We start from the raw sequence: 15,756 nt of genomic DNA, 5'->3' as shown, positions 1-15,756 counted from the left end.
ATGCGTTGTCTTTCGGTCATCGCATTGATTTCAATCATTCTCGAGTTATCGACAAAGGCTCCTTTCGTATTAGAAAAACTCTAGAGGCCTGGCATACCTCTGCTACCAAACATGCTGACAATAACTCTAAGCCGATTCCTAATCAGTATAGCATTCTTTTTAAACAATAGCCACCGTTTTTCATACTTTTACTTTGTTATTTTTATTACTTTTATCTCGCCTTTTCTTTATATATTTCACTAATTTACATTCAATGTTTTATCCGTGGAAGACTGTAGATCGACAGCCGAAAGCTTATATTCCTTTTCAAATTTTTAGCCAGGGAACGTTTTTTATTGTATTTTGATATATTTCTTATCTAAAAAAGTGATCAAGACTCTTTGATTAATTTCATAAATTACTTTAACTATGTGAGTACCCTCAATCAAGTTTACACATGAAATCCCTGCACATTCAGTGAATTTCCTTGATACTACCACCCTAAAGGACAATCAAGGCAACATCAGCACAGGTGTTTATCAGAAACCAACTGATACACATCCGTACCTCCATTGGACATCAGCACATCCGCCTCATCTGCAACGGAGCATCCCATACAGTCAAGCCTTGAGGTTGAGGCGAATATGCTCTTCAACAGATACATTGAAGAAACGAATCATGGAATATTCGGATTTCTTTGTAGCTTGTGGTTATGCACAATACAAAGTTATCCACGAAATGCAGAAAGTGCTTAGATTGACTCAAGAGAAATGTTTGCAGAACAAAGAACATGAACCAACAGACCGAATTCCTCTGGTCACTACATTCAACCCCCACACCACATTTATCGTAGAAATTGCTAAACAAAATTGGAACTTTCTCCAATCAAAAGAAAGGCTATCACTCATATTCAACAAACCACCTTTAGTCACCTACAGACGGCCGAAAAGTCTTCGAGACAGACTTTTGCGTTCAGGAACCTCGAAATCTGATATCAAAGGGATGTAGAGCATGTGAAAGAACGAAGTGTACTTGGTGCAAAAAGATCAACCAGACCACAACCTTCATCATGCAGTGGACTGCTATGTGCCATAGATCATTTATATAACCAAGTGCAACATTTGCAAACTTCAATACATTGGCAAAAGTGAAACAGTATTTAACCTACGGTTAAACAATGGCAGAAACCATATTAAAAAGGGAGTGAGTAGCTGCGAACTCAATCAACACTTTTGACATAACACACGAACTCACGACTTTGACAATAATTTTAACATTACCATCATAGAAAAAATAAAAAAGAACAATTTAAACACAGACAAAAAGAAAGAAGTCTTTCGAGAAAGAGAGATTTTCTGGCAAAAAACTTTAAACTCCATTCAGCCGTATGAACTAAACAAAGTTTTTACACGAGAGCCTTTTATAAAGTCTTGGGTACATAAATTGTTTCAAAAATGCGTTATTAAGGTTGTAAAACTCTTAACCTATTAGAAATGCTATTTTTTTACAAAACATCCTACTCAACATCTAATTAAGCCACACGCATTGTGTTACGTCACACAATTAACCGATTAATACTCTCGAATTGCATTATCCCATGATCCAGTTTTTAATAAAGCTATATATATATATATATATATATATATCCCTTGAGCCAACAACGTATCACCCCCAGGAGGATCGCAAATGGATTCACAGTCCAAGTTGAGGAGAAATTGAGAGAAAGTTACAGGAAACTCAACACTGGACAACTTCTGGGGAAAACTGTAATTGCCCTGAGCGGGATTTGAACCCACGTCCCCCTGATCACTAGTCGGGTGTGATGACCACTACACTATCAGGACAACCATGCTGGCAACATGGCTGATTAATCATTTAATGTGTGGCATTTCCGTGGGACTCCCTAAGGGCCAGTTTTTCTATGTGATAACGCTGCATCAACAAGAGATGGCTAGATTGAGCACTCTGGCATGGCTTAGATGCATCACATGTGTAGGACATTTGGAGTGGCTGTGTAAGCTTTATCTTAAAATTCAGGACTCCAACGGGGTTTGAACCCGTGACCTAGCGATACCGGTGCGACGCTCTATTTCTTTTCAGGCTTCTCTACGCAATGCAAAAAAAAGTGTTCATAACTGTTCATAATTTTGTTACTGTGTTTTTTTTTTCAGGCAATGAAATCCCTATAGTACTAGTTTCTTTACCCAGGTTTGACGTTCTTAAAAAGGGCGAAGAAATCATGCTTACTTGCAATGTAACCAGAGTAAAGGACTTAAGTTGGTTGAAGCTCACGAGAATTTCATGGTTTAAAGATGGCCTCCGGGTCCAAACTGTGCGATGCCCCCTTCCGAACGTACCAGAAGATACCCTTCAACCGTTGGTGGTTAAAGATGGAGGAAATTACTCATGCATTCTTGAATTGTTGCTGCAAGGAGTATTCTTACACATGGTGTCTGATTTTGTTGTCATAAGATGTAAGTTTACCATTTGGTACCCGATAAGGTCAATAATGGAAACATGAACAATTCAAGGGTGTACTTTGCTAAATAAATTATTTCTTTTATATTGAACGCTCAACCTTTTTGTGCTAACTAAAAGCTCGAAAGGGTTTTTCGTTGCAATAGTGTTTGTCAAACGATGAAGGATACCAAAGAAGGATATTTCATAGTGTGGGCAAACTATAGATAACTTTGCAACTCTATTGTTGGATAATACTTTAAGGGCACTTATAACGTCATATTGGTTAACATGGCAACACGCCACGTCCACAAAAAGGCCTTCTAAATTTCAGATTTTGAAAATTATTTGACCTATCGTGTTGGAAAGCTCCCTAAATTTTTTAACTTCTTAGAGAGTATGACAAAAACGGCTCAGTGTGCACTATTGAGTTATGTTGCACGCGGGAGGTTGCTATGCACGAGAGAAGCGTAAGAGTCATTCGAGGCGATAACCGAGAGCCACTCTAGCTTCTTGAGTGCTTAGCAAACTCTCAAGTAATTATAGGATGTTTCGTGTAGTTTTACCTGATTTAATTGGTGTAAAAGGAAGGTCAACTATGTTAAAGTGCTAGTCACTTCCTTTTTTCCATCAGATTTTGAAACTTTGTTTGCTAAACACTTGACACCAGTTGTTCGAAAGCTAGATAGCGGTATATCCACTGGATAAATCACATTAGTATATACTAAAACAGTGGATAGCGTGGAACGCGGGTGTTTTGGCTCGTCAAACTCCGAATATCCTGCGCTATTTACCTTCGAGCAACTCGGGAAAAAATGGCGTTCCGATTTGCATCCGTGACAAGTGAAGAAAGCATCGAAATTAATTTTTTGTGCTGTATATATATTATCTCACTGCTTTAGTATATACTAAAACAACTATTCACTTCAGTGTCGGTGGCTAGCGTTGGATATGTACCGCTAGCCACCTCCACTTTGGTGAATAGTTGTTAACTATCCACTGGATAACTCAATTGGTTTTGCTAGTGTTTATCCGCTGGATAGTGATTTATCCAGTGGATTGCATTAATAACCACCTTCTGAACGACCGAGGTCAGACTGGCAAAATTTTTAGCCTTGATTTGTATCCAAAGGCTGTTTACTCTTAGTGTAAGTTTTGAATTTCCCACCGTCCAGCCTATTGCTCACCTTCAAATTTGACCGATTGGACCTCAGAGGGATGGGTCTAGGAAAACTCGACGTCATTTACTCACAAGCATAATTAAAACTTCGGCGTGTAAATGCAGCTTATTATTTCTCCAAAACCCTAGTAAAAGACTATAAGGCCGAAACTCCAGTGCTGCATATTAACCAAGACACGTACAAACGCGTTGTATTCTTAAACTGGTGAGTGAGTCTTTGAAGTAATTTTCTCCTCGATCCAGCTCTCTAGGGTGGTTTAGAACCAAAAAAGATTATTGCGGCCAATATTTCACCCCCAAATTGCAATACGTGCTGATTTTTTTGGCAAGTGAGCATTCTTCATCATGTACTTTCTGAAGATTTTAATATTTGTGATGTCACTCCATGGCAGACCACTAAATAGAAAATGTCCACTAAATAAATAAACAGGTGTCATTTTTAAATCAAGGTTTAAAACGAGGGTCACTTAGTGTTCAGTTCACATAGTTTAAAAGCCAGAAAAAAAGAAGAATTGATTTTTTGATCATTGCAGCACTTTAACATTAAAGTTCATGTTTTTGGTCCACCCGTGTCCATCGGGTGTTGGGTGTGTTTTTCTGGTATTTTACAACTGGCGATGGGGTTGGGTTTTGGGCTGTAAATAACATTTTTAACGAAGATGAATTTAAGAGATATGGATATTTGAGGAATTGAGCCGTTCATAATAGTGCTATACTGATCCATGACATTTTTCAGATTGTTGCATGAGTTAAAAAGGTGCGATCAGCGTTTCCTCTCGATGCAGTTCATTTTCATCAAGTTTATTTGGCACTGGACAGAGGAACTGCCATTAGAGCTGTTTTATTCTGACAATTCCTAAAGCATTTGATAAGTTGAGGGCTTACCGTATTCAGCGAAACGAAAGGAAACTAGAGCCTGATTAAAAAATATGTCCTTTCAAATAAAGCAGGTATCGCTGTATTATAAGAGGGACTGATCTTTTTGCGGTTTTTAGCTATGCCGTTCACGACAGCGGCCTTGTTTCTCTGGACAATAAAAAAAGCGAGTCTAAAACTTCGCACTTTGACTCACTTTGAAGAGGAGGCACAAACTAACTAGGGAATGGCCTATCGGTAAATGGACGAAATGTGAGGTCACTCTTTCGTCGATTATCAATTAGGTGGCTAAATTGGCATGAAGCAGAACAAGGGGGCTTTCGTAAACGCGTAGCTAGAAACCTGAGAAATATCTGCCCCCCTTGATACTTGCCGGCTTTTTAGACTGGACATATTGGGTTTGTTTCGTTTCGCTGAATACCGTAAACTACCGTAAGCCTATTAAAGTCGAGGCATTTTGATCTATTCTCTAAACTAAACAAGAGTGAGCGAGTGAATGTACCGTTTATACGCAATAAAAAGTCTAAAAATTTCAAAGGTTGGATCTACTGAACACAATGAAAAATAAAGGCCTCTGAACTACACAAGCTGAGGTTTGCAAATAAACTACCTTACCGCTCTTCCTTACTTACAACATTGACTTTTATCTTGTCTGTCTCTAGATGCTCCTTTGTGTCTGGAAGAAAATTCAGAAGGAGTGTTGTGGTCGAATACTTCTAGTGGAGGAACAGACCTCAAACCATGTCCACAGGAAGGCATAGGTGAGTTGAATCGCCGAAAGACTATTGATCAAGATAACATAATTAACAAAATTAACGCGTTTCTGCTTTTTGGCTGTATGCGGTATGCAAAGTTTAAGGCGAAAGACGAAATTGCGAAATGTCCTGAAAGGGTTGTCTCAATAATGGCTCAAAAAATGAAAAAAAAAACGTATGTAAATTATGGTGACAGCTGATATTAATTTCAGCCTCAGCAAGGACGATAAATGATGGTCTCGTCTTTGTGGGCCTCACCTTGTTCTGCACACTGGCATGTATCACTTCCAAATTGATTCATTAGGGCGTAGTTTCCAATAACAAGAAAGGCGAGGCAATCACCCTTAGGAAAGGAACGTAGTTTTGAGTGTTGCTGACCTTTTCGCCCGGGGGGCCGGTCCCACTAACTAGCGGTAAAATCATGTGGCATTAAAAATAGAGTAACATCTATTATTATCACCTTTGGGAGGGATAGGGTTAACCCACTCACTCCAGAACCACCCCTTGTGAGATTAGGTCCGAGCACAGCTTCAGTATTGCAGAAAACAGCAGCCGTTTTGGCTCAGCCTTTGTGGTCGTAAAGTGCTCACAATTGCGGTGATTGGCACCTCTTGCTTAATTAATATACTTCACAGGTCTCTGTTTTACCAATACAGAAACAAACCTAAAAATTAATTAAAGCTAACCTTAAGCCTCACTAGACCTAAACAAGAGTTTTTAGGCCTAAGGTTGGCTTTAATGAATGTTTAAGTTTGTTTCTGTATTGGTAAAACAGAGAACTGCGAACGACACTTGTGACCTGAGACCTGTGTTTTGTACATGCCCGGGATACGATGTAATTGGCAGCAGCTATATAATTTATTTCGAAGAAAATGTTTTCGGCCCCATCCTTGAGCACAAATGTTCTGCCAGACAACAGCCACAATGGATTCCTGTAATTTATTCGAAGGTACGGCGTCGCGATATTGTTCTGAGGGAGGAAAGTGGAACCCGTCAAACTTCACGGGATGCCGTTCTGCTAAACTAATCGGCTTGAATGACGCGGTATGGAATTGGTCTAAATCAGTACCTAATTTCATTGAATTGAATGAATAAAGTTGCTGTTATTATTAGTATTAGAATTATTTTACGTGTTTAATTATTAATTAATCTTATTACCAGTGGCTTTAATGATAATGTTCATTTTATTTTTCTTTCTCCTTCGTTTTACCGTTAGCCAGCCACTTCACGGTTATCAGCTCACAGCCACCTCATACCCCTGCTGTGAACGTATCATTTCAATGACCTTGACGGTGCGCTTTCGCCGCAATTTCTTGGGTCCCCTCTTTCTGGAAAATCTGGATCTGTCCCTGGATTTTATCATTTCACCCCGATATGGGGAAACAACAAAGATTATGGTGATCAAATGGACGATTCTTGGCTCTTTGTTTGCCTGCAATAAAGTATAAAGGGAATTAAGTTCATTGCTGTTACATCATAGCTCTACAATTCTTCTCTTTCACATTTTGTAACGTGGTCCTCGATTTTTCTATGATGAAAAAACCTGTCATGAAATTCAAGAGTTAGTTTAGACGGTACTATTACTCTGACGCTCGCCATTGCAACAAACGTCCAGGCGACCAAACGTAAACATGTATTACAAATTTGTCAGGCACATTTTAATTTCTAACGAACCAACGTCTGATTGGCAGTAACCTGGACAGATGATTAGGCCATCCCCTTTTTTTTTCTCCGTTTCGCGTCGTCCGACCCTACCCAAATTTTGGGCACTTTTCAAAAAAAAATAAAATAAAATAGTTAACGACGTTTTTAAGCCATTTTTATGTCGCACAGGAGTTTCGGTGGTTGATCCTTTTTCCCACGATGTCTTAATTTTGCCACAACATCCGCCAACTTTTCCGCCATATTGATTTTGGGTTCACGTCTTGTTGTTTCCACGGCTATGATGCCGGGGTACCAGGCCTCCGATTCCGAGAATGCTTATGATTTTTTTTTTAGGGTTTTTTTTTTCAATCCGACCGACCGACCCAATATTAGGAAACGCATTCGACGGTAAACAGAAAAAAAAGGGGGGATGGCCTTGTGCGTTTCGCTTCTCTTAGACGAAATAATTTCATATCAGTCAGACACACATCCACAAGCAATTCTTAAGAAGAAAGAAGTCAGCACAAATGGAATCGATAATTGCACTAAAAACCTTCCATTTGGAATATTTATCGGCTATATCAAACGTTCGCTAGCTAGCTATTGCATTTTCGATTCACAACATCATAGTTAATAGATGTAGGCTGGTTATGAAACTCGACAAGTATTTTTGTTTCATGTTTTTGTTCGGTTTTTTGGCCTTGACCCTGCTCAAAACCCGACAAAAACACGCTTTTTTCGGCAGGATAACCAATCAAAAGCTTTGACTAATTTATTCGACATTAACTTGCGAACCAAAAACAAAAGATTGCGCAGGGTTACGGTAGGTTCAACATCTAATTGCGACTGTATTGTTCCTGCTTTTGAAATTCCCAGGGTTTCATAACCAGTCCCTGTATTAACTTCACAACATTGAGTACCACTGTCAATTATTCTCCTTTCACCAAAGAAATAATTATTTACGTTTCATTTAGATGGATGCAATTTTAAATGGTGGTTCGCCGGGGAACAATGTCCATACTATTCTGTCGGATCTTGAGGACGCTTTGAGGCTAAAAACAGCAAAAAATTCTTCAAGGCTACAAAGGATCTTTGGAGGAGACTTAATTATGTCAGTGGATATACTTTCCAAAATTGCAAAATACAATCGTATCCATGGAAACGTGAGTTCAGAAGAGAACTTTAAAAGGTTTGCTCAAGCAGCCAGTCATTTGTTGGAGAAGAAGAACAGCCAAACGTGGACAGAAAGTTATGTTGTAAGTGAGGTATTATTCCTCTTCATTAATAAAGCTGTTCCAAGTTTAAATACAGAAAAAAAAATTGGAGTGGGTCCAAGCTAACCCCGTCCCCCTCTCCCCAATAAGTCCAGGCTATTCCCCCCTCCCTCCCTTGATTCTCTCTTTTTTCTTGGGCTTTGGAGTCTGGTGCCTGCACAGTGATGCTATGCCAAAAGAAACAGATATCAGAAAACTTTCTACAACATTACAATTAGACTGCACGCAGTTTCTTCTGAGTGAGCAGAACCGCACGCTTCGGTCACGCAAGCGAGCCGAAGGGAAATTGGTGACATCTCGAACTATCACCATTCCTCCCTTCGTTCGCTTGCGTGACCAAAGCGGACGGTTTGACTAACTGATGTAAGGTTCTGCTAAAACGCGTTTTAAATCCCTTGAATTTTTGTTTTTTGTTCGGTGTTAGTCCTAAAGCTAACCCGAGACCCGTTGTAACCAAAAGGATCTCTGATGCTTGACGCCCATCGTTCAAGGAAAAGGAATTTGAAGGTTGAGCGTACGATTTTGGCACAAGCAGTTCTCTGAATAACCACAGACACCAGGTAGCCTTTAACCCGCCTTTCAATTTCGCCCATTTTCAATTCAAAAGTCATTACTTGATAGCGTTTCCGATTCTCGCAATACCCTGATATCGATTTCCCTTGAAAAAAGAGGTAGAAATAGGTTGCCGCACGAAAGGTTCAAGGAAACTAAAAGGTATTTGTCTTACCTACATGCTTCGTCACAAACATTTCACAGACTTCTTAGTATCCCAGTCTAGTACTGGTTATTAGAAAATTCGTGACAAAGAGCAAAGAAATGAGATTGATACACGAATTTATAGCAACGAACCTGACGTCCACAGTAGCCAGACTAAAAGACGAACCCTTCACTCTTGGCGTTAAGAAAACCTGTACCACCAACCTTGAGAGATAAGGTTGTGTAGAGAAATGTTTTCATTTCTAAAACGATTAAGCCAGATTTTTAGAGTTTTCTCTTTTTCTTGTTCATTTCCAGGCAGGAAAAGGAAGAAGCACAATTTTAGTGGAGACAATAGATGATTACGGTCTGGGAATTGCAGCAACATTTGACAAATCAGCACAGCTGCAAGTTGAAACAGACAACTTTTTGATGAGGATTAACAGCATTCGACAAAATAGTCAGGTGAGGCAGAAAACAATTTTTCACATACCCTGTAATTTCACGGCTTTTCATTCAAATTATTTCTCCTCATTTGTCGAGCGCAAATACCAGGCATAACACGAACCACCCTTAAAATAAAGGTCATTGCAGCATTCGTCCCTGTCAAAAAATCGAAAAAAAAGATGTAGGCGGCTGACGTCACATCACGATACGATATGTCAGTCGCAGATCTGAAATGGGCTATATCACGTTATTTTAGGGTGTTTAGGGGAAATCTTTCGTTAAACCCGAGTTCAAAACTCGGTAATGGTAATGTGGAATTCCTTTACTGATAAAAGTATCGTTGCATCACAAAGTAGATGATTTTGAAGAAAAACGATCTTATCAAGGCGATTTGCCATAAATTTGATAAACGTCGGGCCGACTTTTTTCAAGAATTCTCAAATGCAATCCGTTTCAATCTTGTCCATTTGTGTCCATCCATGCCTCTCCTTCGTTTTTCTTTATTTCTTTTATGCTCTTTAACGGTTTTTAGTGCATGGTTATTGCAATGCTTTATCCTACCTTTTTGGCATTTCGGGTGTTATGAATTTTTTTTTTTTTTTTTTCATGACATAGCCCCTTCAAGGCTCGTCACTTACATGATTGGTACAACTTTTTTCGCTACAGATTCGAGTCGAAGGCATGAAAGTCGTCTTCATGAAAAGCTCCATATATTTACCTCCTCAAGCATTCAGCTCATCTGAAGACTTCCTCGTTGTATCCCTGATTTACCAAACGTTAAATGAAGTTTTGAGGCTATCTACAGAACCTGATGATGACCCTGGTGGCGTTCTCACAGCTAATACAAGCATTGTTTCATCCACTGTTTCACCTAATCCCCGAAACGTTTTAAACGAACCTATCAACATCGTATTGGAGAATAAACAGGTATGGTAATTACAGGTACGATCATTATACCCTGATACTATCTTCTTTAACAATCATCCACTGAAAAAATGTCACAAATAAGCAAACTGAGTATATCGTTTTCAAAAGCTTCATTCGAACAAAACCGTAAGATTGAAATATTGCAGCAAGCTTTTAAATTACAAATCACTGTTACTCAGTGCTGGAACAGGAAAGAAAAAAAAAATCACAGAGTTATGTTGTGGCTGGTTCTTAGGGAAACTGTGGGGCTGCGTCGCCTTGGAAGTGAAGCACTGACGAATTTTTGTTTCATTTAACTAGTTACAGATAAGCAATAGTGGACTTTATTCTGTGTTTATGTAGCCTGTTATGAACACGAATGGGAGTTGGCAAACCCAAGACGCAGTGAGTTTCTCCCAACTCCTCGAGTGTTTAGATGAGGGTATGTAGACACAGTTTTCATGCATAAAATATTTCTCAAAAAAAGGTTCGACAAGTGAAGGAAAATGCTGTTTTCTTTTACTTCTTGATTGAAACAAATTTTCTTGATACACGCTTATATTGGCCTACCAGCCAATCAAAACGCGCGTCTGACAACTTATAAGCAATCAAATTTCATGTGTTGTCATAGCCGGCCACGCGTTTGCATACTCTCATCTAAACACAGCTGTTGACCAATGAGAGTGCTTGTACTATCCTAATTACGTTTTGAAGCTGAATTATGCGCCACACAATTGTTACACAGGCGCGCGCTCATACCCTTATATATTTTCCCTGCCAACATTTGCGCGTGTTGTTTCACGTTCCTCTAAGGGTTACGTTTAAACTTGTCCATTGTTTTGCACTCCCCATCTCTTTACTTTTTCCGCTCTTTTTCTCGTGTTGTTGCACGTGGAGCTAGGTTTGTATTCAAAGTTACCCAAATGCTTTCTAATTTATGCACGCCCCCTTTTTTCACATTCTCATTGATGCCATTATTTGATGACTACCTGTTGAAATGGATCTAAAGGGGCGCATATAACAACTGAAGAAATATTTGTAAATTGAGTCAACGTTTTAAGCCTTAGCCCCTCGTCAGAGTTCAATAAGGGATTGTGTGTTCATAGTGGTTTATAGACCGATTTTCAATTGACTGTCGTAAAACAAATACTAATTAAATCGGTAACTAGTTACTTCGACCAAACAGAGCAGGTGCGAATAACCCTAACCCTAATCCAAATTTGTAGCAATTTCATGTACCTGCCTCAAAGCGCGGGAAGAGTCGCACGTGCAAGTCGACGCTCTTGGATTTGGTTTTTCTTCTCATTGGTTGAGAAAACTGGGGCGAGATATTTAAACCAATCACTAAGCGTAGCAATTGCAATGGCGTAATTACTTTACACAGTCATTTGGAAACTACCTCATGAGGGATGTCGGAGTTTTGTCATTGTTGGAAATATGGCGACCTGGATACACGAGTAAATTAATTGAGTGAGAAGAAGCGTTCATTGATGCCGTAGGGATTTAAGAGTTGTCAGAGTTCTAATTCCTTAATTAATTCGCGTCGTTTGATGAAATAAACATAATTATTCTTTAAATATATTTATTTAAGTTACATGTATCCTATGCCTCTTTAATCGTTTATTTTTTTATTTAATTTAATTTAATTTGTTGCTCTTTCTTTCTTTCTTTTTTTGTTCTTTTGGCAAATTAGAAGAAAAAAAACAAACAAACAAACAAAACTTAGGAATGAAGGGGGTAGTTTCTAAAGAAACTGTGGGCTGCGTCGGTGTGGAAGTAGTATACAAAAATTGGGTTTTATCAACGGAGTTGATAATGTAAATTGGCCACCGTAATCATGTTTAATATGCAGTGGCCAACTCGAAAGCTTCAGCTCCTTTGGCCAATGTGCACCCACATTATAAGCAAATCTATTTCTATCTTCAGTTTTCCTAATTTTGTACTATATACTTGTATTATCTCTATAATTAGTTGAAATATCAATGTGTGCGCTAAAGATTCCTTCCTTCCTTCGTTCCTTCCTTCCTTCCTTCCTTCCTAGCTCACAGTATTACCTCAGGACGACGAGGTCATCACAAAAATTAAGTAAACATGTTTATTGGCATGACCTAAAATCTGAATATCCGTATAATTAAAGGCACCGCCTGAACTTCTTAGTCGTAAGGAGTAAGATCAGAATAGACTAAGGCAAGAAACGCAGCAATCATTTTCACCTGTTTTGAAACATGTTGGTTAACCCAGAGAATTGCCTTTCGCATTTGCATTTGTGCTGGTTTGAACCCGGCAGTATTTGCCTTCTTAGACAGTTCTGCATTTAGCATCTTCAGGTTGTTGGAAGCATTGCTAATATAATTGTTAAATTATATCAATATTGGGTTAGTTCTATTGAATGACAGTCGACGGCTTCCGTGGACAGGGAAGTGTTATTGCACTTCGAGAAAGCATATATCTTCCGGCGTTTAGAGTTATGTTCCAGACTGAGGTTTTCTTTTACGTTTTTTTTTTACGTGAGTGTTTGTTTGTGTGTTCTTTTAGTCTTCTCAAAGCATGTGGCAGAGTGTAATAATAAAGGATGTCATTCAATTTGCTATATTTTTCTTTGAGACAGATGTCCAGAAGTGTACCGTTTAGTACAACTCGGCCCTCGGGAAAGTGTTTATTCTGGAGACCAGGCGGACCGAAGACGTGGAACACCAGTGGGTGCTGGTTTGTCGCAAGCAAATCCAACTTAGATGTGACGACTTGTGAATGTAATCACCTGACAGTTTTTGCAGCGCTCATGGATCCTTACGGCCGAGTTGTAAGACTGTATTCGTTTATACCACGATATTCACCCATCCTCTTGAAGGAAAAACAAGAGATTTCGTTCACTTATTTAAGGCTTCATGATTTAACTAAATGCATTAATCGACTTGATTATGATGATAATGATAACAAAACGACAATGGCATGCAAGGCCAAGAAAGATAATGCTTCTGATGATGATGACACTTCTGATGATGATGTTGATAAGAAGGCAGTGCGCCCGGTGGTTAGGGCGGTTGTCTTGAGATCCGGGATTCCCGGGCTGAAGACACATTCTGACCACTCGTTGAATTTGTTCCTGGTATTGACGTTTCGTATGCTACAACATACATCCTCAGAAGTGACGGTTGAACAAATTCAAATATGATATATATAAAATTAAGAAGTCTGGTAACTAGAGAGAATGAGATAAAAATATTAAGATAAATAGATAGCAGTGAAAACTGACCGTTTAATAAAGCCACAATTTTTCACTGCCAACGTTTTCGTTTGACGCTGGTTTAAGGTCACGTATTAAAAGAGTTTCCTTTATTTTACAATGCGAATCAGAGCTACCATTTGCCAAAACATGAAAATGGTCCCACTTTATGTTGTGACCTGTTTTCACTGCGTGATCTACAATCGCGGAAGTTTGACTGATCCCTGGTTGAACGTTTCAGCTGCGCTTGTAAATAACCAACTATTTTCCCTCAGGTCATTTGGGATTCCTAACAGTTGTTTTTGATTGTTCTGTTTTGTCATGATTGTGTTTCATTGGCCCTGAATTCGAAAAGCCCCTACGGGAAGTGGTCAATTCAGCATGTATGTATATATGTATGAATATATGTATGATGATGATGATGATGATAATAATGACGGATAATGACGGAAGACGACGTCAACGACGTGTTACAACTAGCAAGACAAAGTTTTTCATACTTTGAATTTCGTTCCCCTATCGTTTAGGAAAATCATAGGTAAAGATAAATACCTGCATGTTCAATTCTAACTCCCTTTTTTTGTTGTTGTTGTTGTTGTTGTTCCTAAAAGGAATCCAAGCCTCACACAAAAGCACTGGAACTCATTTCCACAGTTGGTTGTTCTATTTCCCTGCTTGCTGTTTCCATCACTGTGGTTGTACACTTGTGTTTCTGGAGAGTTTTAAAAAGTCCAAGATCTAAAGTGCTCCTCAACTTGTGTGCTGCTGTTGCCTTTACGTGTGCTCTTGTTATATCCGAAGAGAAAGCCCGAAATAAGGTTACTAAGTCTTTTTTTTTTCAGCCCTGGGATAACGGTTCCAACACTTGCTTCAACGTCCGTTCAAAGTTTTAAAAAAGTTAAAAGACGAAACAGTTTGCCATCCTCCTTTAAACCGTGTTTAAAAATGTTGAATAGTTGCTGAATGAGTTCACCACCAATAATCACCATAATCCCAACCTTTTCAAAGTGTAATAGACAGAGGTTGAGCAAGAAATAAGAAGAGACATACAAATTAGTGTTAATAAAAAAGCTTTCAGAAAAAAAAAAACTCTCACTCGGTTATCATTTAACACACCTAGGGAAACTAACAAATTAAATAAAGGTGAAACCTTTTTTGTCCAGACCATATTGATATTGATTTCCACAAGACAATGAAGTATTTCATCAAATTTACTGAAGCATATCAGCAACGAGGATACCTATGTACTGCTCAAAGGTTCCTTGTCAACGTTAGTATGCGAGATGATTGCAGGAATACGAAAATAATATTTTTCCTTCTCTCTCTAGGAACGATTGGAGCAGCTAAACCCTTCAAAAAAGTTCACCATTATGCGAAAACGTCAATACAATGATCCACTCAGATTTTCAAACGTGTGCGATTTCCTTGAAAAATCAAGTGACATGACGTCACATATCATCAGTGAAATGGGCCAATAAGTTTTAACAAAGTGATAGTCGGCTCTTACGGAGTGAGCAGGTTACTACTATACAGCACAGTTATATGCAAGTTTGAACTGAATGCTTTTTATTCCTTCATTTTCAGGTTATATTATGCACAGTAGTTGCAGCCTTACTGCACTACTTCCTGTTAGCATTGTTTTCGTGGATGCTTTGTGAAGGAGTGCTCCACTACATGCTACTTGTGAGAGTGCTTAGGAACGACGCTGTAAGCAAGATGAAGTTTTTTTACATCTTTGGATGGGGTAAGTGATTGAGATAGGACTAATTAAGGGTCGTTTACCGTTAACAGTGCCGTGCACAGTTATATGGGTTAGAATCCAGTTCTTGGAGCGCCATTCTCACTTAGATTTAATGAATGAATGTTTAATTAATGTATGTCTATCGTGTCTTTTGTGGTCATTAGGGAGTTTAAGATCTACGACGCGACGGCAACGAAAACGTCACAAATTTTGCATATTTAATGAGCAAAAACAATAGCTTTCCACGCTGTGCACGTGCATTTTTCATTTTTGTAAATTTCTTTCACGTTTTCGGCAAATCTACGACGTGAAATGACCAATTCTCAAGTTTTACGGAGAACGTGAACAAAAGGCAGCGAATTTGAATTTTCTGTCGTAGATTCAATACTGCACCTCCTAATTCAGTTCCTGAAGAGTTACACTAGTTTTTAGAAGTTAGACAAGCCGACATGATGAAAAATATTAATAAACCTGAACTTGCAATTTTAAATGACGTTTTCGTTACCTTCGCGTCGCAGATCTTAAACTCCCTATTAATTCCCCTCAAACGGGATGTGTTACCAACTTGCATTTTACTT

General features: G+C 38.8%; 1 protein-coding gene, 1 non-coding gene and 1 pseudogene across 3 annotated transcripts in view; 2 read left to right on the top strand and 1 right to left on the bottom strand.

The window, feature by feature from the left end:
• Positions 1-717: 717 nt before the first annotated feature.
• Positions 718-2,168, top strand: LOC138017176 (uncharacterized; annotated as a pseudogene).
• On the bottom strand, positions 1,751-1,823 carry Trnat-agu (transfer RNA threonine (anticodon AGU)). Its single transcript has one exon. It is a non-coding gene; the product is annotated as a tRNA-Thr (tRNA).
• Positions 2,165-15,756, top strand: part of LOC138015479 (adhesion G protein-coupled receptor B1-like) — a 25,027-nt gene continuing 11,435 nt past the window's right edge. Inside the window, exons 1-9 of one of the 2 annotated variants that reach the window (XM_068862544.1) lie at positions 2,165-2,453; positions 5,155-5,253; positions 6,197-6,291; positions 7,866-8,156; positions 9,180-9,326; positions 9,975-10,235; positions 12,823-13,014; positions 14,049-14,255; positions 15,022-15,181. In XM_068862544.1, coding sequence (XP_068718645.1) covers positions 2,219-2,453; positions 5,155-5,253; positions 6,197-6,291; positions 7,866-8,156; positions 9,180-9,326; positions 9,975-10,235; positions 12,823-13,014; positions 14,049-14,255; positions 15,022-15,181 — 1,687 coding nt within the window. In that variant the 5' untranslated portion in view covers positions 2,165-2,218. The remainder of the gene's footprint in view (positions 2,454-5,154; positions 5,254-6,196; positions 6,292-7,865; positions 8,157-9,179; positions 9,327-9,974; positions 10,236-12,822; positions 13,015-14,048; positions 14,256-15,021; positions 15,182-15,756) is intronic. The other variant, XM_068862545.1, reaches the window with a different exon arrangement.

The sequence above is a fragment of the Montipora capricornis genome, chromosome 9 (genome assembly GCF_036669925.1).
Source record: "Montipora capricornis isolate CH-2021 chromosome 9, ASM3666992v2, whole genome shotgun sequence".
Taxonomy (NCBI): Eukaryota; Metazoa; Cnidaria; class Anthozoa; order Scleractinia; family Acroporidae; genus Montipora; species Montipora capricornis.
Note: the sequence above shows the minus strand (reverse complement) of the source record. Positions and strands in the feature narration are given on the sequence as shown.